At 38.5% G+C, this 23,651-nt stretch overlaps 1 protein-coding gene across 1 annotated transcript in view; it reads right to left on the bottom strand.

Moving 5' to 3' along the window:
* LOC120882899 (phosphatidylinositol 3,4,5-trisphosphate 3-phosphatase TPTE2-like) overlaps positions 1–23,651 on the bottom strand; it is a 91,735-nt gene that overhangs the window by 28,346 nt on the left and 39,738 nt on the right. The window contains exons 2-7 of the mRNA XM_040266716.1: positions 11,576–11,626; positions 9,146–9,307; positions 7,549–7,668; positions 4,649–4,748; positions 4,433–4,496; positions 3,603–3,667 (exon numbers count right to left, since the gene is read on the bottom strand). Of these exons, the coding sequence (XP_040122650.1) occupies positions 3,603–3,667; positions 4,433–4,496; positions 4,649–4,748; positions 7,549–7,668; positions 9,146–9,307; positions 11,576–11,626 (562 nt within the window). The remainder of the gene's footprint in view (positions 1–3,602; positions 3,668–4,432; positions 4,497–4,648; positions 4,749–7,548; positions 7,669–9,145; positions 9,308–11,575; positions 11,627–23,651) is intronic.

The raw sequence follows: 23,651 nt of genomic DNA, 5'->3' as shown, positions 1-23,651 counted from the left end.
AAGTGTTTAAACTGGAAAGTAATAATTACAGTCCTTAATTCTTTTGGAGAGTATTGTGTTCAGATAATACATATACAAAAAAGCTTCCAGTCTTCTGACAGCTCTGGCAGTTTTTATATTTCAGTCATAGTTACCATATGGTAACCATAGTTACAGTTACCATATGGTAACCGTAGTTACCATAGTCACATTTCCCATATGAGTTAAAGTGCTTCATGGTAGTTATATACAATTTTTATTTATAATATAAATTACATATATGTTCATCTCTTACAGAAACACAAAAATAAAAAATTTTCTTCCTTAGAATAATATATGTATATTTATGTGTGAAAAAGTGTAAGTGTTAGCTGTTCAGCCATGTCCAACTCTTTGGGACCTCATGGACTACAGCCTGCCAGACTCCTCTGTCCATGAAATTCTCCAGGCAAGAATACTGCAATGGATTGTCATGCCCTTCTCCAAGGAATCTTCCTAACCTGGGGATCAAACCAAGGTCTCCTGCATTGCAGGCAGATTCTTTACCATTTGAGCCACCTGGGAAGCCCATATTTATGTGTAACATGTTATATATATATGTAAGATCATGCATTTTATATAAAATAAATATGATATATATTATATATAACAGAACATTACAAAGAAATAGGTATAATTTATATAATTTCATATTATATAATATATAAATTATAAATTTGTATATACTGATAGTATTACATATATTAATATATTCAGAATATATGTATATTTGCATATTATATAAATGACAATATCATATAATATAAAAACTATTATGTTTATAATTTTTATAGTATACAAAATAAATCATATGTAAATATACATATATTATTATAAAGGGGGAACTGTTATATTTTTCTGTTTCTATAAGAGTTGAAATGTATCCTATATATGTAGTAAATATTTATAGATGGAATATTAATGTTACATAAAATTGATATGTATTTATGTGATACATAATTATATACTATATAACATGATATATATTTAATATATTAATTTTATATATCATGTTAACATATATTTAGGAGATCCAACCAGTCCATCCTAAAGGAGATCAGTCCTGAGTGTTCATTGGAAGGACTGATGCTGAAGCTGAATCTTCAATACTTTGGCCACCTGATGTAAAGAACTCACTCATTGAAAAACACCCTGATTCTGAGAAAGATTGAAGGCAGGAGGAGAAGGGTATGACAGAGGATGAGATGCTTGGATGTATTCACCGACTCAATGGACATGAGTTTGAGCAAGCTCCAGGAGTTGGTGATGGACAGGGAGGTCTGGCCTGCTGCAGTCCATGGGGTTGCAAAGAGTCAGACATGACTGAGACTGAACTGAACTGATAAGATATGAATTGAATACTTTTTCTAGTTGGTAACAAAGGAGTAACATTTTTCAAGACAGATTCTCCTCTAAGTAATTTAAAATCTGATCCTTGTTAATGCTTGGAAACCTTAAGCCTGTTGAAATTATGAAGTTAAACACATTCTGAGAGATCTATTCAAACTAAAATTCTTTTTGCACACTTTTGTGGTGAGAAAGAGACTTCATTATTTGTAAGAAAATGTGCTTTACCTTAGAAATAGTGTTCAAACATTAGCTTACTGTTTTGTAGAAGGAATATGCTTATGAAGCTGACATGAGATTGTTTCAGACGAACTGGGCAGGTTTACAGTTTTTGCTTGCTATTCTGCACATTTGTGAATATTATACATTTCTTTCTAACATATTCCAGAGTATGCAAATATTGATGTATGAAACACAAGTATACAGGAAAAATTAATAAATTACTTTAATGATGGACTTGAGCTAAATGACTGAATATCATATTCACAGATTTAAAGTCATGAGATGTACACAACTTCTGCGTTAAAATTACTGCCTGCGAAATTTATATCTATTTCTTCAGATGCACCTCTTGGTATTTAGAATTTTGAATTTTCTGAATTTTTAGAATGTGATGTGTTGGCTGCTTTTGTGAAGCAATGTATAACTGTATAATTTCTGTAAGTAAACTGGATGCTTGGGCTTCCAATCAATATTCCAGAAGCAATAAATATTAATGTTATGCTATTTAGAAAGAACTGTACTTTATATAATTATATGTACAACTATTATATTACCGTACCCACAATAATACTGGACAAATCTCACAGAATTTATTGTAAGCATAAAAAGCTACAGTATATGATTTCATTTATGTGAAATTTAAGAAAAAGTAGAACTAATCTGTTGTGACAGAAGTGAGAACAGTAATTACCTCCAGTATGTCAGGGTATTGACTGAAAAAGAGCAACAAGTGTTCCACATTTTGATAGGGGTGTTGGTTACATGCGTACATACCTATATATAATTTTAATCAAGATACACATTTAAGGTTAGTGCAATTTACAATATTTGTTTGCCTCAAAGTATAAAAACATACCCACGTGTATATAGGTACACTGATACATAGACATACACACATATACATACCTAATTACATTTTACTGAGATATAACAAATGGATATACACTAATGTATACACATCCACAGGGCTTCCCAGGTGGCCCAGAGGGTAAAGAATCTGCCTGCAACACAGAGACACATGTTCAGTCCCTGGGTCAAGAAGATCCCCTGGAGGAAGGCATGGCAACTCACTCTAGTATTCTTGTCTGGAGAATCCCAAGGACAGAGGAGCCCAGTGGGCTATTCCCCATGAGGCTGCAAAGAGTTGGACATGACTGAAGCAACTGAGCATGCACGCATACACATCCACACATATATGAAAACTTCTTAAACAATTACTTTTAACTAGAATTTCATAGTAAACATCATTTGATGTTTGAACTTATTTAACCTATAGAACCTGAAACAGTATGTATCCACTGTAATTTAGGATCTCAACCTAAGAACAGACATTTTTAGTTAAAGAATTTTCCATCTTTCCCCCTATGACAGACCATGAAAAATGGCCACAATTCCCCACAGATACAACAGAGATGGTATCTGTTGTCTGTCTGAATCTGAACTGGGTTTGTAGTTGGCTTGTCTAATAGAATGAGGTAGAAGCCACATTACACTAGTTTGGCGCCTGAGCCTTTGGAGGTCGGCATTCTTTGGCTGGATAATAACGAGGTCCTTCCCACTGCTTTATGCGAACAAGCCTGAGCTAGCCTGTCGGAGAATGAGAACCAGATGGAGCTTCCAGGCATGCCATCTTAGACTAGCCAGTCCTCAGATGCCCAGGTGCTACCCACAGATGCATAAGTTAGCTCTGCCAAGATTAGTGAAGCCAATTCCTGATTGGCAGAGCCAGCCAGTTAAGCCCAACTCAAATTTACAAACCACGTGATCATGAGCTAAGTCAATGTTTGCTGTTGGAAGTCACTGAAGTTTTGGGGTAATTCAACAATAAATTCATAAATTGTTAGGCAATTCACAGCAAAAGCTAACAGATAACAACCCATGATAATTTTTTTTTTTTTAATCTGAAAGAGTACATTTTTAGGAGAGTACTGCTGTCTCTGGGCCAAGGTTATCTTATGACTCCAGAGTCTATGTTTGCTGAGAAATGTGAGCTTCTGTTAGATAAAAACGTTTACCTTAATGGGATTCCTGTAGAAAGACTGCTTCCCAGAAGATGGAAATGACATGGCAATAATACGCTCTGGAAGTCAAAACATTCACTATTACAAATGTTATAGACGTGAAACAACATGTGAGAACTCAGTTTACATATAATCAGACTCCTTTTCCATAGAAAAGAATTTTCAGGATTGAGAAGGACCAAAGAAAAAGCTAACTAACCCTCAGGATAATCAGCATAACATATGAAAGTATTCACTATTTTGATCATTACACTTAATGTTTCCAAGACTCAAATGGTTCAAGGGCTTAAGCAATAGATTTGTCTGTTCAAATGGTTGAAGAATTAAGCAATAACTTTAGTCTGGAGCACCCCCTGTGGTTAGAATTGGTTTCTTAAACACCAAAGGAAAATGAGAGATCTGGGCTCCAACAACGTTAGGAATTCCTGGGATGTATTCCAGTGTTCCCTTGACTCTGAAACCTGAGACCTAAAAGCAATGACCTCATCACTAGGGTTCCAGCGAGAGAAGAGGTTTCTCTGAAAACCTTGAGACCAAGGATAACTACTAACACTTAATAAATTCTAAACCAAATAAATGGCTTCAGCTGAAAACCCATGCAACTTCCTATAGTATAACCAAGTAGCCCTGATTGGAGATGAAAATTAAGTTTTCCATTGTCAGGATTACACTCCAAATATGTCACTACCACAGTGGCGTAAGTCTTCATGGACAAAGAATGCTTTGCAAGAACATGGCTTAGGGCACAAACTAAACATATAATTACTCACACACACGAAAAATATGGTGTTAATACGGGCAATAAACAGATAAACTTCACAAACCAGTAACATAAGTGAGGTCTAAGTCAAATCCATCCTTCTTGTACCGCCGTTTGTTTCCCGAAACCTAAGAGTTTATAACAGTCATTCACTTGTAATATATAAACCAACATTTAAAAAAAGAAACAAACAACAATATATAGATATCTACACCCTAGGCAGTATTTCCCAAAATACAAACTTTTTTTTCTGAAAAGTAAGCATATTGCACCCACTTACCATCCTTCTGGTCAGCATTTCAAGATGTCTTTTTTGATAAGCCAGATGAAAAACTCTTATCAGAATGACAAGTCTTACAGGTCGTAAAACAATTCTCAACCTAACAATAAATTTAAAAGATCCAGTTTTGCTTTAGAAACAAAGGATTTTGTCAATATAGACTAAGTCTAGAGCGGCAGCTTCTTAACCAAGGGCAATTTTACATACACCCTCCACCCCACCCCAGCTTCCCTCCTGCCCACCCAAGGCATATTTGGCAATGTTCAGAGACATTTCTAGTTGTCACAACAGCCTGTGGGTGGGGGCGCAGGGGGGTGTTGCTACTTGCATCTAGTGGGCAGAGGCTAAGGATGCTGGTCAATACCAATGCACAGGACAGCTCCCAATACTGGGACTTCCCCGGCAGTTCAGTGGTTAAGACTGTGTTTTCACTGCAGGGGAGTTTGGGTTCAACTCCTGGTTAGAGAACTAACCTCCATGGTCAAAAGTTAAAAAAAAAAAGTTTTTTTTTAATTCAAAAATCAAAATATAAATAGTGCTGGGTTGAGGAAACTCTGGTTTAAAGAAAAAGTCACATGATAGACTTTCAGAATGTGTAGGTTTAACTTCAGTGGATTTAAGACAAGCATTTTTCCATCTTCTTCCCATCGAAAGAGAATTCCTGTTCATCTCTGTCACTCCCATGAGCAAAGGGGCTCACTAGAGCTGTGAACACGCATCACGCAGGCAGCAGATTGAGTTACTTTCCAAGGGTGTCTCCTACCGTCAGGAGGAGGCATGATGGCACAGAAGTGATGGTTTGGGCGAGTGCTTCTCTAACTCGAGCACACACACAGATTCAGGAGGTCGAGAGTGGGCCCTGAGGGTGGTACTGTTCTTGTATTTCTGATAAGCTCTTCACTGATCCTGACATTGCCTGTCTAAGGACTACACTGGCTTGGGCTATTTTAAGAAAATCTCCAAAAGCTTATCATATTAAATTTTGTTGGGACCTGAATGAAAGTCCTTAGATGCCAGAGTGCAAAAAGAGCAGTACACTATTTGACTCAGGAATAAGCCTAGTGAGTCACCCAACAGCCACATCCCAGAACACTTTTCTTCTTTTTCTCGCTGCCACAGTAGAAAGAAGAGGAGGAAAAAGAAAAAGCCATTGGTCTCTCACACATTTTTGTTTGATCCCTAACAGTTCTAACTTCATCTCAGCTCACAATATGTCAGTTTAGTTCAGTTCAGTTGTGTCCGACTCTTTGCGACCCCATGAATCGCAGCACGCCAGGCCTCCCTGTCCATCACCAACTCCCGGAGTTCACCCAAACTCATGTGCATCGAGTTGGTGATGCCATCCAGCCATCTCATCCTCTGTCATCCCCTTGTACTCCTGCCCCCAATCCCTCTCAGCATCAGGGTCTTTTCCAATGAGTCAACTCTTCGTATGAGGTGACCAAAGGATTGGAGTTTCAGCTTTAGCATCAGTCCTTCCAATGAACACCCAGGGCTGATCTCCTTCAGAATGGACTGGTTGGATCTCCTTGCAGTCCAAGGGACTCTCAAGAGTCTTCTCCAACACCACACTTCAAAAGCATCAATTCTTCAGTGCTCAACTTTCTTCACAGTCTAATTCTCACATCCATACGTGACCACTGGAAAAACCATAGCCTTGACTAGATGGACCTTTATTGGCAAAGTAATGTCTCTGCTTTTGAATATGCTATCTAGGTTGGTCATAACTTTCCTTCCAAGGAGTAAGCGTCTTTAATTTCATGGCTGCAATCACCATCTGCAGTGATTTTGGAGCCCCCAAAAATAAAGTCAGCCACTGTTTCCCCATCTGTTTCCCATGAAGTGATGGGACCAGATGCCATGATCTTCGTTTTCTGAATGTTGAGCTTTAAGCCAACTTTTTCACTCTCCTCTTTCACTTTCATCAAGAGGCTTTTTAGTTCCTCTTCACTTTCTGCCATAAGTGTAGTGTCATCTGCATATCTGAGGTTATTGATATTTCCCCTGGCAATCTTGATTCCAGCTTGCGCTTCTTCCAGCCCAGCGTTTCTCATGATGTACTCTGCATAGAAGTTAAATAAGCAGGGTGACAATATACAGCCTTGACGTACTCCTTTTCCTATTTGGAACCAGTGTCTTATTCCATATCCAGTTCTAACTGTTGCTTCGTGACCTGCATATAGATTTCTCAAGAGGCAGGTCAGGTGGCCTGGTATTCCCATCTCTTTCAGAATTTTCCACAGTTTATTGTGATCCACACGGTGAAAGGCTTTGGCATAGTCAATAAAGCAGAAACAGATGTTTTTCTGGAACTCTCTTGCTTTTTCCATGATCCAGTGGATGTTGGCAATTTGATCTCTGGTTCCTCTGCCTTTTCTAAAACCAGCTTAAACATTTGGAAGTTCACGGTTCACATCATGTCAACTATACTGCAAAAATTCTACTTCTGTGCTGCTACCCAAGTCACCTGATTTTCTGTTCCATTTGTTCCTTTTTAGAGAATCATCATGGAAGTCACTCAAATTTTGCATTAACTCAAACCAGTCCTCTCTGGGTTATAGGAAAAACCCAGGAATTTCACATGTGAGAAATCTGTGGTTGACACACAAGTGGAAACTTAGTGGGAAGTTCAAGTTAGGACAAGGGGCAAGCCCCCAGTTTCTTTTTTTGGAGGCACCATCTTCTTCATTCAGTGGAAGGTACTACCCTTTGCTGGCCCCTAAACACCACCATCCTTTTGTTTATAAGTATGTGGAAATTTATCTAAACATTTCATTTTGTAGCATATTTAGAACAGAATCAGCATATTTAGAGTTTAAAAAAGATTACATAAAATGAAAGTCACAGATACTAGTTTTTTAAAAAGAAAAACTTTGAGAGACAAAGCATATGTTTCTTACCTGGGGAAAATTTTAGCAAGTGTAAAGTCATAAAAAAGATAAGCAATATCAACCAGTAGAGTCACAATAATAATGGCAGCATCTAAGGAGTTAAATATATCAGAAAAATATGGTCGTATCCTATAATAAAAACAAACAAACAAAAAATACAAGCTGATGCTTCCCCAAAGAAATCAGGATATTTTAAGAGGATAAATTTATTTGACTCATCCCCCCCCTTAATTCAGCTTTAATAAATGATTGAAAGTACATTTACCAGACTAAGAGAAAAAATATTCAAACTCATTATTTTAGATTTACATATGACAAAAAGCATCCATATTGCAAAGTAAATACCGTAAGAGGTATAACCAAACCACTGAAGAAGAGGCAAGCACTATCTGCACAACAGGTGGGAGAGAAAGATGAGATGGTGGGTTGAGCTATCAGGCAATGAAAGCTGAACATGTCACAGCTCTAGAAAAATGGACTGTGAAGAGGGCACAAGAGGAGCCTGTGAGAGGGAGACATGTCCACTGCTTTGGCCAGCAGACTCATCCCTGGCTTCGTACCCACAGTGGGATCCCAGTGGGCTGGTGAGGCCTCCTCTGTGCAGAGGGGAACTTCTGGTGTCTGTACCCCCTCCTCAACACTGGCTCCTTCAGCCATGGGCAATGAGGCTCCAGAGAAAGCCTTTTGTAATGCTGGAGTAGCCTTTTTTAGGCTGGGGGTAACCTGGGAGTGGGCAACTGTCCTAAGCCCAGAGATTTGAGGGCAGAGGGTTCAGCTGGAGAGGACCAAATGTTCTGGTGAAGTGAGGCTGGGGAACTGAGTCCCTGACTTCACAGCAGTGCAGCTCCGAGGCTGCATTCCCACCTTCTCAGGAAGCCAGCGGCCAAGAAGGCCAGTTGCTGCCTCTTTCCTGAGCGCCACCCCATACTGGGATGTGTGTCCCTCAGCTCTTTGGGGACCTTACCACAAGTTTCTATTTCAGCTGAGGTAAGGACCTGTTCGTGATCTATTACCTGGTATTTAATACACTGTCAGCTGATGCTGGGAAAGATTGAAGGCTAAAAGGAGAAGGGGGTGGCAGGGGATGAGAGAGAGAGATAGCATCACCAACTCAATGGCCATGAATCTGAGCAAATTCCGGGAGATAGTGAAGGACAGGGAAGCCTGGCGTACTGAAGTCCATGGAGTCTCAAAGAGTCAGACGCGACTGAACAATGACAGCTTCTATTTACAGTCCACTCTTCATGAAGCTACCAATATTTATGCTTCATATATATATATATATATATATTCCTCTTAATAATATGCATGTAGACATACTAGCTGCTTGGCCCCGTTCTTCAAACCCTTTAGCTTTATCTGTTAAAGGAACCATCTAGAATACATGGTTTGGAGACTAGAGTGCCAGTTGCAAGCATAATATTAAAGCAAAATCTAGTAGAAACTGGGATTTGGACTATCGTTTCTCTTGTTTCTCCATGCTTCAGAGAGATTTATTTTGACAAAGAGGGGCTTATTTGGTTGCACTGACCTGCTAATTACTTGGGGATGCCTCTTATAGTACAAAATAGTTCTATGTGTTTTTAGAAAAACTAGTAAAACTTACCCTTCTACAAACACTCGAAGAGAAATATCCGTTAAAAAAAATAAAGCAATTGCAAAAGAAATTGAACAAGATTCCAAAGAAAAATGTGTCGTGCCACTAAGGAAAATTACATCTTTGATGATGAGGGCCATGTCCACAAAGATCAGCAGGATTGCAAATATTCTATAATAAACAAACAGACTGAATAAGGATAAAGTGGTTTCTATACCGACAGACTAATTTCAGCCCAATGATCTGATATCAAAATGTCATTATTTTGAATTAAACTGTTCGGTAGTGGGGAGAAATGCTCTGCTTTAGAGTCTCAAATTACTCTGAATGAAGTTATAGTTGCCTAGGGGGGAGGATGCTTTTGATGCTTTTGAACTGTGGTGTTGGAGAAGACTCTTGACAGTCCCTTGGACTGCAAAGAGATCCAACTAGTCCATCCTAAATGAAATCAGTCCTGAATATTCATTGGAAGGACTGATGCTGAAGCTGAAATTCCAATACTTTGGCCACCTGATGCAAAGAACCAATTCATTGGAAAAGGCCCTGATGCTGGGAAAGATTGAAGGCAGGAGGAGAAGGGGAAGACAGAGGATGAGATGGCTGGGTGGCATCACTGACTGGATGAACATGAGTTTGAGCAAATTCCGGGAGTTGGTGATGGACAGGGAAGCCTGGCACGCTACACTCCATGGGGTCGCAAAGAGTCGGACGTGACTGAGCAACTGAACTGAACTGAGGGGGTAGGATGGGGGAAGGGAGAGTTAGGGAGTTTGGGATGGATACATACACACTGCTATGTTTAAAATGCATAACCAACAAAGACCTACTGTATAGCACAGGGAAGGCTGCTCAATGTTATGTGGCAGCTTGGATGGGAGGGAAGTTTGGGAGAAAATGGATACATGTATGTGTATGACTGAGTCCCTTCACTGTTCGCCTGAAACTATCACAACATTGTTAATTGGTTATACCCCAGTACAAAATGCACCATTGTTAATTGGCTATGTGTGTATGCTAAGTCACTTCAGTCGTGTTCAACTCTCTGCTATGCTGCAGACTGTAGCCTGCCAGGCTCCTCGGTCCATGGGATTCTCCAGACAAGAATACTCGAGTGGGTTACCATGCCCTCCTTCAGAGGGATCTTTCTTACCCAGAGATGGAACCTTCATCTCTTACATCTCCTGCCTTGGTAGGCATGTTCTTTACCACCTGTGCAAGCTTGGAAGCCCTAATCAGCTATACTCCAGCACAAAATAAAAAATTAAAAAAAAATAAAAACATTATTTCTATTTTCAAAAAATAAATAAATGACTGTTTTCACTCAATAGAAGCAGTCATTAGGAAAATAAATTTCCACTAAACCACTTCATGGTATTGTGCCCTTTTATAATAGACACATCAAATTAACACTCCAAGACAAAACAGGCAAACTACATTAAAATTACGTCTCCACTTGTAAACTCTTCAAATTTGAGACTGTCAGAAGCCTCCTACCAATTTCTCATAACAAATTAAACCTCATTAATCTTTATATTTTTATATAATTTAGTAATTAAAAGTCAAGTGAAAGCATGACTAACATAAGCCCTTAAAAAAAAAACACTTTGACCAGTAAGACTTATCATCAGTGAGATTACCAACAAATATGGGCTTCCTTGGTGGCTCAGTGGTAAAGAAATCTGCCTGCAATACAGGAGACTCGAGATCAGTCCCTGAGTTGGGAAGACGCCACGGAGAAGGGAATGGCTACCCACTCCAGTATTCTTGCTTGGAGAATTACATAGAGGAGCCTGTTGATTACATGTTAATGGATGGTTCTGGGCATGTAAGAAGGAATTAAATTCCATAAATACATACATGATTGAATTATAAAATACCTCCTAAGCCTTTCTCTTATGTATGCTAAACCCATTGTCTATAAGTTGATTATACTATTTGTATAACCTGTGAAGATAATCTTCAAAGCACTTTTTCACAGTTGTAATGCAAATTAAATTAGTACTTTAAAAGGAAGTAAGTATATTGTGTGAATCTGTAACACAGTATGAAATCTTACTATCATGTAGAAATGAACCATCTAAGTAAAATGAATCCAGAATTAAGGAGTAATTCTAGATGAATATTTACCAAAACACTTTCCTTATAACTATAGAATTTTGAAATGCACGTTTCATTATTTTTACTTTTACAGGTAGAAAAAAGACATGTTAATGCATTACTATTAGACTTGGATAAATGCAATTTTTTCGCAATTCTTAATATTCAGCTTCAATTAAAGTTCCAAGATAAATTAGATTGCATTAAATGGGGCACAAAGGTTATTTAGCAACATGTTGACAGTGGAAGTGCCTTTCCCCCTCCCAGATCTTTCACCATAAAAAATATTGATAATAAATGTAATACATCCTTAATTACCTCCATCTCTAGAGTCTCACATACCTAAAAGTGAAGGATGATATAATTAAGTACACAATTCTCTTTATCTTGCTGCTGCAAATGGAAGTAAAAATAAGATGTCAGAAATTATTTTTCAAGTGTATCAGATTTCTCCTAACATGTAGTATGAATTTAACCAACAAAGGCCTTTATATTAACAAACATAATTTTTAAAGTACCTAGAAATTGCCCAACAAAATGCTTATTAGTAACCATGGCCTTCCCTGGTGGCTCAGTGGCAGAAAACCTGCCTGCCAGTGCAGGAGACTCAGGTTCAATCCCTGGGTCGGGAAGATCCTCTGGAGAAGGAAATGGCAACTCACTCCAGTATTCTTGCCTGGGAAATCCCATGGACGGAGGAGTCTGGTGGGGCTACAGTCCATGGGGTCGCAAAGAATCAAACACGACTTCATAAGTGAGCACAAGGACACATAAAAATGTTTCCTGGTTTTTTCTTTTACTTTCCTATATAGAATATATGTGAATAAAACACGAAATTTTGAGTTCAGCAACACTTCTCTTGACTATAAAGTCCTAACCCCAACTTTACGGTATGATTAAGCTTGGGGTCATCAACTAAAGCAACATAGCATGGAAACAGAAGGGAATGGTATAAGCTCAGTCTCCCATGAGTGAACTGTGGGATCCTGCTCAAGTCATCAAACCATGGCCAGACCTGTTCTATAGCAATAGAATAAGGGACTTCAGGGAAGCTCTCCTCTTGTAACATTTATTTCTTGAAACAAGCCACCCCATGAACATGACAGTTAACACTAATGAGACTCACATTGGGGGTGGCAAGTGCACTATGGGGGTAAGGAATTTTAATAAGATGCAATTCAAAGGAGAAACACCCTAGAGGCCAGGCTCCTTCAGTTAGTAGAAGGAGACACTTCTATAGCAGCAGCAATTAGGCTTCATTTTATCATATGGCAGCAGACAAGGCAGCCATCAGGGAACAATTTCTTGCCCTGCTAAAGCCTCCCACATGAGAGCCCAATTCCACCCCAGTAGGATTTGATCCCAAAGCAGTGCTCACAGTCTGTGCCCAAGACCAGAGAAGGGAGAGGATGGAGGCTGCACAGAACTGGGGCACTGGCAAAATGGACCACAGATGGATGCTCTGAGGCTAAGCTGAGTGGTAAGATCTCCCCATTCCCTCTAATTTCTCCCTTCTCCATCAGCACTCATCTTCCCTACCCAGGCTTGGGGAGCAAAGGTTGATGTCATCTGAGACAACAAAATCAGAAAAGCTGAGGAGGAAAAGACGGAACTTAGGTTTTTAAAAAATGTTTTGGTTCTCTGTAAATTACATCATAATGTGTGAAGTGTGCTGAACTCAAAAGGCTGGAAAAAGCAAATAAAACAGATTCTGGAAAGACTCAAAGTAAAGAATATAATAGAGATGGATTTGAAAGTCATTGAACAAGATATAAATTTTTTTCAATAATGGGTTCCTTCATTCAAGCAAACTCAGTGAGTGCCTACTATGTGCCATGGCGCCGTTGGAAGCACTGGAGATACAGCAGTTAAAATGGACAAGATTTTCTTCCATCAGGATGTTTGTATTCTGTCTCGTGCAGACAATATAATAAATATATTCATGATATGTCACTAAGTAATAAGATTATTTCTAAAACAATGTAAGCATGATACCATACCCATAAACAAAAAATTTATAAGTCTGAAGAACCTTGAAGGGCATCTATTAAAAATTAGGGCTTCCCTGGTGGCTCAGGTGGTAAAGCGTCTGCCTGCAATGCAGGAGACCCAGGTTTGATCCCTGGGTCGGGAAGATCCCCGGGAGAAGGAAGTAGAAACTCACTCCAGTATTCCTGCCTGGAGAATCCCATGGATGGAGGAGCCTGGTGGGCTATAGTCCACGGGGTCGCAAAGAGTCAGACATGACTGAGTGACTTCACTTTCACTTTAAAAATTAAGAATGCCTATTTATTACTTGTCTATATTTTCTGATTTTCCTAATAATTAACTTTTGCTGTTTGATTTTTGGTTTTTAGTGTAAAATGTTATTTATGGTGCTTTAGCATTTTAAAAGCACTTACATATTATTCTACTTTTATTTTTATAAGGTGATAAGTGCAATAAGGATCATTAAATTAGGGCAAGGACAATAGAGAAGGTACAGTTGTGATGCTGAGATAATGAGGTACTCACCTGGGAGAAAAGTAGATTCTTACATTTTATACCTTAATATAATAGAAAAGAAATTCTGGGCAGATATTTTACTTTAATGTAGAAAATAAATTCAAAACAGATGAAATTTTGGAGAATATATTAGAATCATAGGTAGAAAAAGACTTTCTGACACTTAAAGCATAAATAATAAAGAAAGGTATAGATATATTTGACTGCGTGAGGATTATAAACTATGGAGTGAAAAATCTAGGCAAAATGGAAAAAGCTACTTGCTGTTTTTGTGATATAAAAGTGATATATTTCACTTTTCTATCCAATGGCAGTGATAAACACCCCAATTTTAAATGGGCAAAGGTAGATTGAATGAAATAAAAGTTCTATGAAAATAAGTATAAACAAAAACAATGTCAAATGAGCATAAGAACTTACATTCATTGACATTGAAGAGATCATTGAGCTAGTGTGGCAAGGGAGAAAAAGAGTACACTATCTTCGTGTGGAAAGGCACATTGAAATCAATAGCCTCACAAACATTTCCTTTGACATAGAATTTCCACTAGGGAGAATTTTTATTTTAAAGAAATAAAATATACAGAGATTTGGTCTCAAAATTAGTCTTCATTTTTTGTAATAGTAAATGTCCTAAACACCTTAAATGTCCAGAAATATCTGACAATTTAAATAAACAATTTAAACATTTACCATGAATTATTATACAGCTGTCAAAAGGAAGGTTGCAAGTTTAGAAATCAGTAAATTATATAATGGTGTAAATGCAAATGCATGGAAATATGCTCATGATATATCACTAAGTAACAAGGTTATTTTTAAACAATGTATATCCATAAATAAATAATTTGTAAGCCTAAAGAATCTTGAAGAGCATCTATTAAAAAATAAGAATGCCTATTTATGAGAGGATTTATTGCTTATCTGTTCTGATTTTCCTAAAAATTGACCTTTGTTGCTTTATTTTGTTTTTAGTATAAAATTTATGGTGCTTCAGAGTTTTAAAAGCATTTACATTTGACTCTACTTTTATTTTTAGTTTTATTGTATGACACCCAGTAGATATTGTAGATAACATTATTATTAGTTTACAGATAAATGATCTAAAATTTAAAGCGGCTTAATATTTCACCAAGTGTCCAGTGTATATGAAATGCCAAAGTGTGTGTGTGTGTTAGTTGCTCAGTCATGTCTGACTCTTTGCAACCCCATGGACTATAGCCCACCGGGTTCCTCTGTCCATGGGATTCTCCAGGCAAGAATACTGGAGTGGGTTGCCTGTCCCTTCTCCAGGAGATCTTCCCAACCCAGATATCGAACCTGGGTCTCCTGCATTACAGATGGATTCTTTACCAACTGAGGCACCAGGGAACCCCACTTAGATACCACAGCCAAGCACCAATTCCAAGTCTTACTCCAAAATCTAGTATCCTCCCCCTAGCCTGACACACCAGTGTCTCTCACACAGGGACTATTGCAAATGCCACACAAACCTATAAAGAAACATTTGTCATTTAAAAACCAAACTAACACTTTCTGTTCGTAAAAAGAAGGAAATGCTTGTCTTGCTCAATCTTCTCAAATTTTGCCCCAGTCCTAGGCAGCCTCATTGCAGAAAATATAGTTAATATGCAGACACATCATTTAATTAAGTAGCAGAGTGAACTCTTCATTGATGGCCCATGATGAAAAGACATAGAAAAAGGAAATTCATGGGTATGTTGAAGAACTATTTGTATTCATGAGTCACCCCTTTACTTTTCATTTTATCTTTGTCTAGACACCAACAGATTGTACCAGTAACCAGTTAATTTCTTCCTTAGTGCTACTCACTTTCCACCACAAATTCGAGTTGGTGAGTGGTTAAATAACTGGCCAAGAGGAAGAAAAATCTCAATGAATAATTCTGAAGTCCAGACATATAGGATTTTTTAATTGTGGTATAATTGATTTACAACATTATATTACTTTCAGGTGTATAGCACAGTGATTAATAATTTTATAGATTGTATTCTATTTAAAGTCACTGCAAAAATAATGGCTATATTTCCTTGTGCTATACAATATATCCTTGTTGCTTATTTTATACATAGTAGCTTGGGGGAAAGATCGAGTCAGACACATGAGATTTTAAAAATGTGTTCTTGCAATCGAGTACAGATGAAAAAATGCCTTCAGATGAGTACAACAAGAAGTACTCTCATGAGATTACTCAGAAACAAGTCAAAATTAATAAAATCCCAGTGGAGATTAAGAGGTCCCTAATCAGCAAAACACATTTGCTTTTGCTGTCAGTCCTATTTACTCTTAGACAAAATCAGTAAAACTAGGAATTAGAACATACCCAAATGGCAACCCACTCCTGTACTCTTGCCTGGAAAATTCCATGGACAGAGGAGCCTTGTAGGCTACAGTCCATGGGGTCACAAAGAGTCGGACACGACTGAGCGACTTCACTTCACTTCAACAAAAATGAGAAAGGAACACAACTGAAGAGTAAGTAGCATTCTGCAATCCTTGATTAAGAAATTTTGTAGGACAATTCGTATCTACTGAGAATATGTTCACATTTTAAAACTAGACGAATATTCCACTTATGAATATGTAGCAATATTTTTTCAAGCATGGTACTTACACGCAAATTCAAATACTCTATACCCTCCCTCCCAAACATTTTGCTATCTTTCCACAGTTTTCCTTTTCACCTCAGCGTGAGCCCCATCTTCCAAAAGGTAAGAAATCCATCAACAGCTCCCTCCCTCCAAACTTCAAATGGACTTACTGTTGTGGATTGAGAAAGTCAACGTCTTCATCAGCATCACTAATCTTGGCCAGCTGTTCTGTTATACTTCAACCACCAACAAATGCAAAAATACATCATTAGAGACTCGCGGCATGGAAGACTGATGTGAAAATTTTACTTAAAAAGAATCCCTTAAATCTAAAGGGTAGTCAACATGACTTAGCTCACTGGAAGACCCAATCTTACAGAAAGAAATGTAGAATTATTGTCTAGAAAATTCTGTATTCCTAAGAATCCTTCCAAGACTGAATTTTGCAAATCTGTATTTCTCCCTCTGTCACTATAAGTCTGTATAAATCTCTGCCTTTCTCACTTTTTCTATATAGACTGAGAGATTAATACTCTCTAGAGAGCACTGGCCCAGGTAATTGATCTGAACAGTCTTGGATGGCACTGTCATTGAAAGAGAAGCTGTATCAGAGTAGTCAAAGACCTTTGATGTCAATTTATTCGGGTCAATATAAAAGGTTAAAAATGAACCTAGCATCAAATGATTTAACTTTTTTGGCTGAAATTGGATACACTTGCTCTAGAACTTAAAAACTGATTAAGCTCTAATATATTTATGTGACTTAACCATTTGGAACCTGGGTCCCTGCACCACCTACTTTTCACATATGGACATCTTGTTTTCCCCTGGAATCAGGAGACTGCCTAAGATGGGGACTCTGACTAATTGGATTTCATGAATTCCACTGTCCTCCTTCCCCTTTCCCCCATTTGTATCTCACCTTTCATCGATGTTTCTCATATGACACAAGACAGCGCTAAAGGATTAAAATGTACAAAGTAAGACTCCATATGTTTTATAGATTTTTAAATACAAGTTAGCTGTAATTACTCTGCAATTGATAGTCTAGTTATCTGAAAAATAGCATTTTAATCAGTTATTTAAAACCTGGTATTTAATTTTTCTGTAGAAATGAACATTATATATCAGTAATGAAAAATCCTAGTCATGTGGAAAAAATACATCAAATGTATGTACTTTACTCCTGAACCCAATCCCCAAGGGTAACACCATTTTGTGATGAAATTTGCTTCAAAATTCACCTTTGGTTTGTAGGTACTCATCTCACTGGTTCTATAATTTTCTGCCTTCTCAAGTCCGTACACCGTCCAGTAACCCCTCATGAATCATAGATGTCTTTCCTGCCCTTGAGATAAGGTCAAGACAAGGCAGGGGCTCCCTCCAATGCAATGGTGGGTTTGGGTTACCAGCCTCACACAGAGGCAGAGCTCTGGAAGGTGAGCGACATATTCAGGACCTATGAGATACATATTTTTCCTGCTAAGGGCTCCCCTCTGCTCTCTGTCCACCAAGACCTTCTCCTGTCCTCTCCTGGCCCATGCATGGGCAATCTGATACTTTCCTCAGGGCTGTGGCTGCTCCTAACTAAGGGTAACAAAACAGACTAGCAGTAAGCACACTCCTTTTATGACCTGTTTATTTTCTCCCAAATAGATCCACAAAAGAAAGTAGCATGTTGAGGCTGGAAAAACAAACAAAACTCTTAGCTCAAGTGTCCTGTTAACTCTGTATTGCCAGTAGCCGCTTCTCAGAATAAATTTCACAAATCTCAATACCCACCCCTTACTCTTATCTATATATATCTCACCTTTCATTGAAGGACTCAGGATAAGTTACTTTTTTCACCTTGCTCTGGTCACAGCTAAAGGATCATAAATGCACACAGTAAGACTTTACATGTCTCCCTAGACTTATTTTTAAATGCAAATTAACTACAGAAAGAATAGTAGACTTAGTCACTCAGTTTTTGTCTGACTCTTTGCACCAATCCCATAGACTATAGACCACCAGGCTCCTCCGTCCATGGCATTCTCCAGATAAGAATACTGGAGTGAGTTGCCATTGTTTTCTCCAGGGGATCTTCCCAACCCAGGGATCTGCAGATTACCTACAATTACTGTACAATTTGGGCTTCCCAGGTGGCCCAGTGGTAAAGAATCTGCCAGCCAGTGCAGAAGACATGGGTTCGATCCCTGGGTCAGAAAGATCCCCTGGAGAAGGAAATGGCAACCCACTCTAGTATTCTTGTCTGGAGAACCCCAGGGACAGTGTAGCCTGACGGGCTACAGTCCATGGGGTTGCAGAGAGTCATACACAACTGAGCTCACACACACATATACTCTACAATTTAAAACCTAGTTGTCCCCAAAATAACATTCTAATCAGTCATTTGAAACCTGTTAACCAGGCTTTATATGATTATAATGAAAATCTTGGTCCTATGGGGAGAATGGATCAAGTTTATGGGCATTTCTTGACACCTGAGCCCCTTCAGGAGTACAACCTTCTCCTTGCTTCAAAATAAGTTTCTCTCCTTTCTTGGCCCACTTTAGCAGAGCTTCACACACAGGCATTTGAATAGCTTCCTAGGGGGTTTGACTGCTCCTAAGAAAGAGAAGGGGCTTCCCTGGTGGGTCAGTGGTAAAGAATCCACTCTCCAACGCAGGAGATACGGCTTCAATCTCCAATCCTTGAAGAAGGGAAAGGCTACCCACTGCAGTATTCTTGCCCAGAAAATCCCATGGACAGAGGAGCCTGGCAAGCTACAGTCCATGGGGTCGCAAAAGCAACACAACTTAGCGACAAAACAGAGAGAAACAGATGATTAAGAAGCATCTCTGTTATGACCTGTTTCTCTTTTATCCAACAAGATTTTTTTAAAAAGATAAGAAAGATACTTACACAGGCTACAGCGAAAAGATTTAGAAATAACGTCAAAGATGCTGTTATATCATGACTACTCCTAAAAATGAACCTCTCAAACAGCAACCTCTCTCCCCTTTCCTCTGTTTCTCTCTCTCCTGGGTGCTCTCTCTCTGCATTTGTGTTTTTTTAAATACCTTTGTTTAAATCTATCTTTGTTTCTATCTCACATTTTGGTGGTAGGTCCATCAGTGGTAGGTTTTCCTGCTGTCAATTCAGTCAAGGTAGTGCTGAAGGATTAAAAAGGCACATAGTCAGATGCCAAATAATTTTCCAGGTTAAACTTTTTGGTTCAAATTAGTTTAAATTATGCTTTAACTTACAAACTAGATAACCCTTTAAAAACCAGTGTGTAAATCTATTATTTGAGACCTGGTATGTCATTTTCCCCAGAAATGAGGCTTTATGAAAAGTCACATATATTTAATAGGGTTTCCCTGATGGCTCAGCCGTAAAGAATCTGTCTGCAATGAAGGAGACAAGGGTTCAATCCCTGAGTCGGGAAGATCCCTAGGGAAGAGAACTAGCAACCCACTCCAGTATTCTTGCCTGGGAAATTCCATGGACAGAGGAGTCTGGCAGATTAAGTCCATGGGGTTGCAAAAGAGTTGGACTTAGCAACTAAACAACAACGAATATCTTAAACCTCTTAAAAAGGTAACGACTCAAGATTTAAGTTCAGTTCTTTACTACTGAACCTGACCGAATGTATAACAGCCTTTGGGGTGGAATTTATTTCAAATTCATTTTGTAGGTACCCATCTTTCTTGACCAACCTAACTTCCTGACCATGTCTGTGTTCTGTAGGAAACATGCTGGTTTTTCCTGCCCCAAGATACGGTCAAGTAACCACAGGTCTGAGTCAGAGTCTCCATCCAAAGTGATCATGGGCTTGGATTTGCATTATCAGCCTCACATGGTGGCTGAATCTGGAGGCTAAGGGACAGATCTGGGTCTATTAGCTCCATTCTTTTCTGTTGAGGCCACCTCTGCTTCCTGTCCACACTATTACGCTCTTACTTACAAGTTAAAATTTACTATTATCCTCCTTGCTCCAGACAAGTTTTTCTCTTCCCCTGACCCACTCCTGCAGAGTTTCAGACATGGGCAATCTGATAGTTTCCCAAGACTTTGGCTGCTAATAACTGAAATGTTAAGACCAGGAGTAAGAAGACTCCATGTCTTGCGTCTCTTTTTCTACTTCATTTCAAAAGACAAAGAATAGGGACTTCCCCAGTGGTGCAGTGGATAAGAGTCTGCCTGCCAATGCAGGGGAAGTGGGTTCTACCCCTGGTCCAGGAAGATCGCACATGTCTTGGAGCAGCTAAGCCCATGAGTCACAACTCCGGAAGCCTGCATGTCCTAGAGTCTGTGCTCTGCAATAAAAGAAGCCCCTGCAGTGAGAAGCCTGCACACCACAAGGAGTAGCTCTTGCTGGCAGCAATTCGAGAAAGCCTGCAAGCAGCAATGAAGACCCAGCAGAGTCAAAAAATAATTGTTTTATAAAAGACAAAGAATATTCCACATAGAATCTCATCATGAGAGCACATTAGAAACAGTATCAAGGGAACTCTATACCCCCATGGGTGCTTCTAAGGGTGAGTGTCGCAAATCTTAATCTCTCTGTGTTAAGAGAGATATATTATAATTAAGATATATTATGCATGTATGTACATATGTGTATATATATTATATATGTATTTATTGTATCTCACTTTGCCATTTGGAATCTTGCAGATGCTGCTGCTGTCAATTCAGTGAGGGCAGTGCTAAAGGATGAAAAACAGAGATAGTAAGATATCATATGACTTCCAGACTTTTACTTTTTTAGCTCAAATCTGCCACTATTACTCTTGAACTTATAAACTGGCTGGCTCATAGGAAATATGCATATAAATCAGTTCTTTGGAATCTGATATCTCATTTTCCCTAGAAATGATTCTATATAGTTGGTAATAAATATTTTTTACCTATCAAAACAGTTAATGACTCAAGAATAAGTGCATTTCTTTACTACTGAATCTAACCCAACATACAGCAACCTTTTGGGGTGGCACTTATTTCAAGTTCAACTTCAATTTTCAAGTATACATCCCTCGTCCTCCACATAATTTCCTGTTTCTCAGGTCCCTTCATCACCCTCTACCTCCCACCTATCATGGTTGTTTTTCCTGGCTCTCAGACACTATAGATTAACTGCAGGCCTAAATCAGGGGCCCCTTCCATGTGATGTGGGTTTGGGTTTGGGGTACCAGCTTCACATGGTGAAAAGCTCTGGAGGGTCATGGACAAACTGGGTTCTATTAGCTCCATTCTTTTGCTGGAGATTCCTCTGCTCCCTGTCCACAACTAATTCCTCCTTACTTGAAAAAGTTTCTCTCCTCCCTTAACCCAGTCTTGTAGAGTGTCACTTATGGTAATCAAAGGTGACAAACATTAGAATGAAAAAGACCCCCTCTGGGACTTGCCTGGTGGTCCACTGGTTAAGAATACACCTGCCAGTGCAGGGGACACAGGTTCAATCCCTGATCTGGGACAATTCCACACACTGCCGGGCAACTAAACCCGAGCACCACAACTCCTGAACCCATGCACGCTAGAGCCCACGCTCCACAACAAGAGAAGCCACTTCAGTGAGAAGCCTGCTCACCACAACCAGAGAGAAACCCTTGCACAGCAACAAAGACCCAGTGCAGCCAAAAAATAAAAATAAAAAAATTTTAAAAGACTCCCTTTATGACCTGTCCATCTTTTTTCTACTTCAATTCAAAAGACAGGTGGGAGGGAGGTTTAAGAGCAAGGGGACATACGTATACCTATGGCTGATTCATGTTGACGTATGGCAGAAACCAACACAATATTGTAAAGTAATTATTCTCCAATTAAAATTAAACAAAAATTTTTTTAAAGACAAAGAATGTTAAGATATAGAATCTTACCATGAGAGAACTTCAGAAACAATATCAAGGGGACTCTGTGTTCCCGTGGATGCTTCTAAAGGTGAACATCCAAATCTCAACCTCTCTGTATATGTGTATTGTGAATATATGTGTGTGTGCATATTACATACATATTTATTCATCATGGCTCACTTTGCATTGGAGAGTACTTCAGAGGATGCTGTTGTCCATTTACTTGGGGAAATGCTAAAGGATTAAAAACAGACAAAATAAGATGCCACAAGACTTGTAGACTGCAAACTTCTTTAGTTCAGGTTGGCTATAATTGCCCTTGCACTTATAAACTGGATAACTCTTAGAAATTTAGAAAATTCACATGTAAATCAGTTATTTGGAATCTGATATCTCATTTTTCCTAGACATGATTCCATATACATTTGTAATAAATATATTTGACCTGTCAAAAAAGTTAATGACTCAAGAATTGGCTGGTAGTTACTAGGAGGAATGATTCCTCTTATGACCTGCTCCTGTTTTATTCAACTAGATTCAAGAAAGAAAGTTACCAATAGGTGTTACAGTAAGAAGATTTAATAACAATGTCAAAAACATGTTGTCATAGATACTCCTGAGAATAAATTTGAAAATTTCACCTCGTTTTCTTCCATATTTGTGTTTATATATTTGTGCTTGTATTGGTAGAGTATATGTGTATACATGTACATACAAAATGTATTGATCTTTAAAATTCATTTATATTTCATGTTTCATTGGTGGCATCCTCCTAGGTTTCTGATGTCCATTCATTCAGGGCAGTGCTAAAGGATTAAAAAGATACATGGTTCATACTATTTGCAGGGCAGCAGTGGAGATGCAGACATACAGTGGACTTGTGGACACAAGGGGGAAGGAGAGGGTGGGACAAATGGAGAGAATGGCATGGAAACATATGCACAACCATATGTAAAATAGATAGCCAGCGAGAACGTGCTGTATTACTCGGGAGCTCAAACTCGGTGCTGTGTGACAGCCTAGAGGGTTGGAATGGGATGGTTCAAGAGGGAGGGGAAATATATATACGTATGACTGATTCATTTTGATGTATGACAGAAACCAACACAATATTGTAAAGCAATTAACCTTGTTAAAAAATAAATTAAAAAAAAATACACCACATGTAATTCTAGACTTCCTTTAACCATCACCATACTGCCTTGATTATCATAGCTTAATACTAAATTAAGTTGGTATTGTCAGTCTTCTGACTTTACTCTTCAATATGTGGGGGCTCTTCTTGGTCTTTTGCCTTCCCATATAAACTTTAGAATCAGTTTGCCAATACCTCAAAAATAACTTTCTGGAATTTTGATTCAGATTGCATTGAATCTACAATTTGGAAGAATCAACATCTTTACAATATTGACTTCCTTTATTGGAGATAAAATCTCTGCCATTTATTTAGTTCTTTAATTTCAT

This window comes from Oryx dammah, unplaced genomic scaffold (genome assembly GCF_014754425.2).
Source record: "Oryx dammah isolate SB20612 unplaced genomic scaffold, SCBI_Odam_1.1 HiC_scaffold_24, whole genome shotgun sequence".
In the NCBI taxonomy this organism is placed as follows: Eukaryota; Metazoa; Chordata; class Mammalia; order Artiodactyla; family Bovidae; genus Oryx; species Oryx dammah.
The sequence above is the reverse complement of the archived record's forward strand: the minus strand, read 5'-3'. Positions and strand labels throughout refer to the sequence as shown.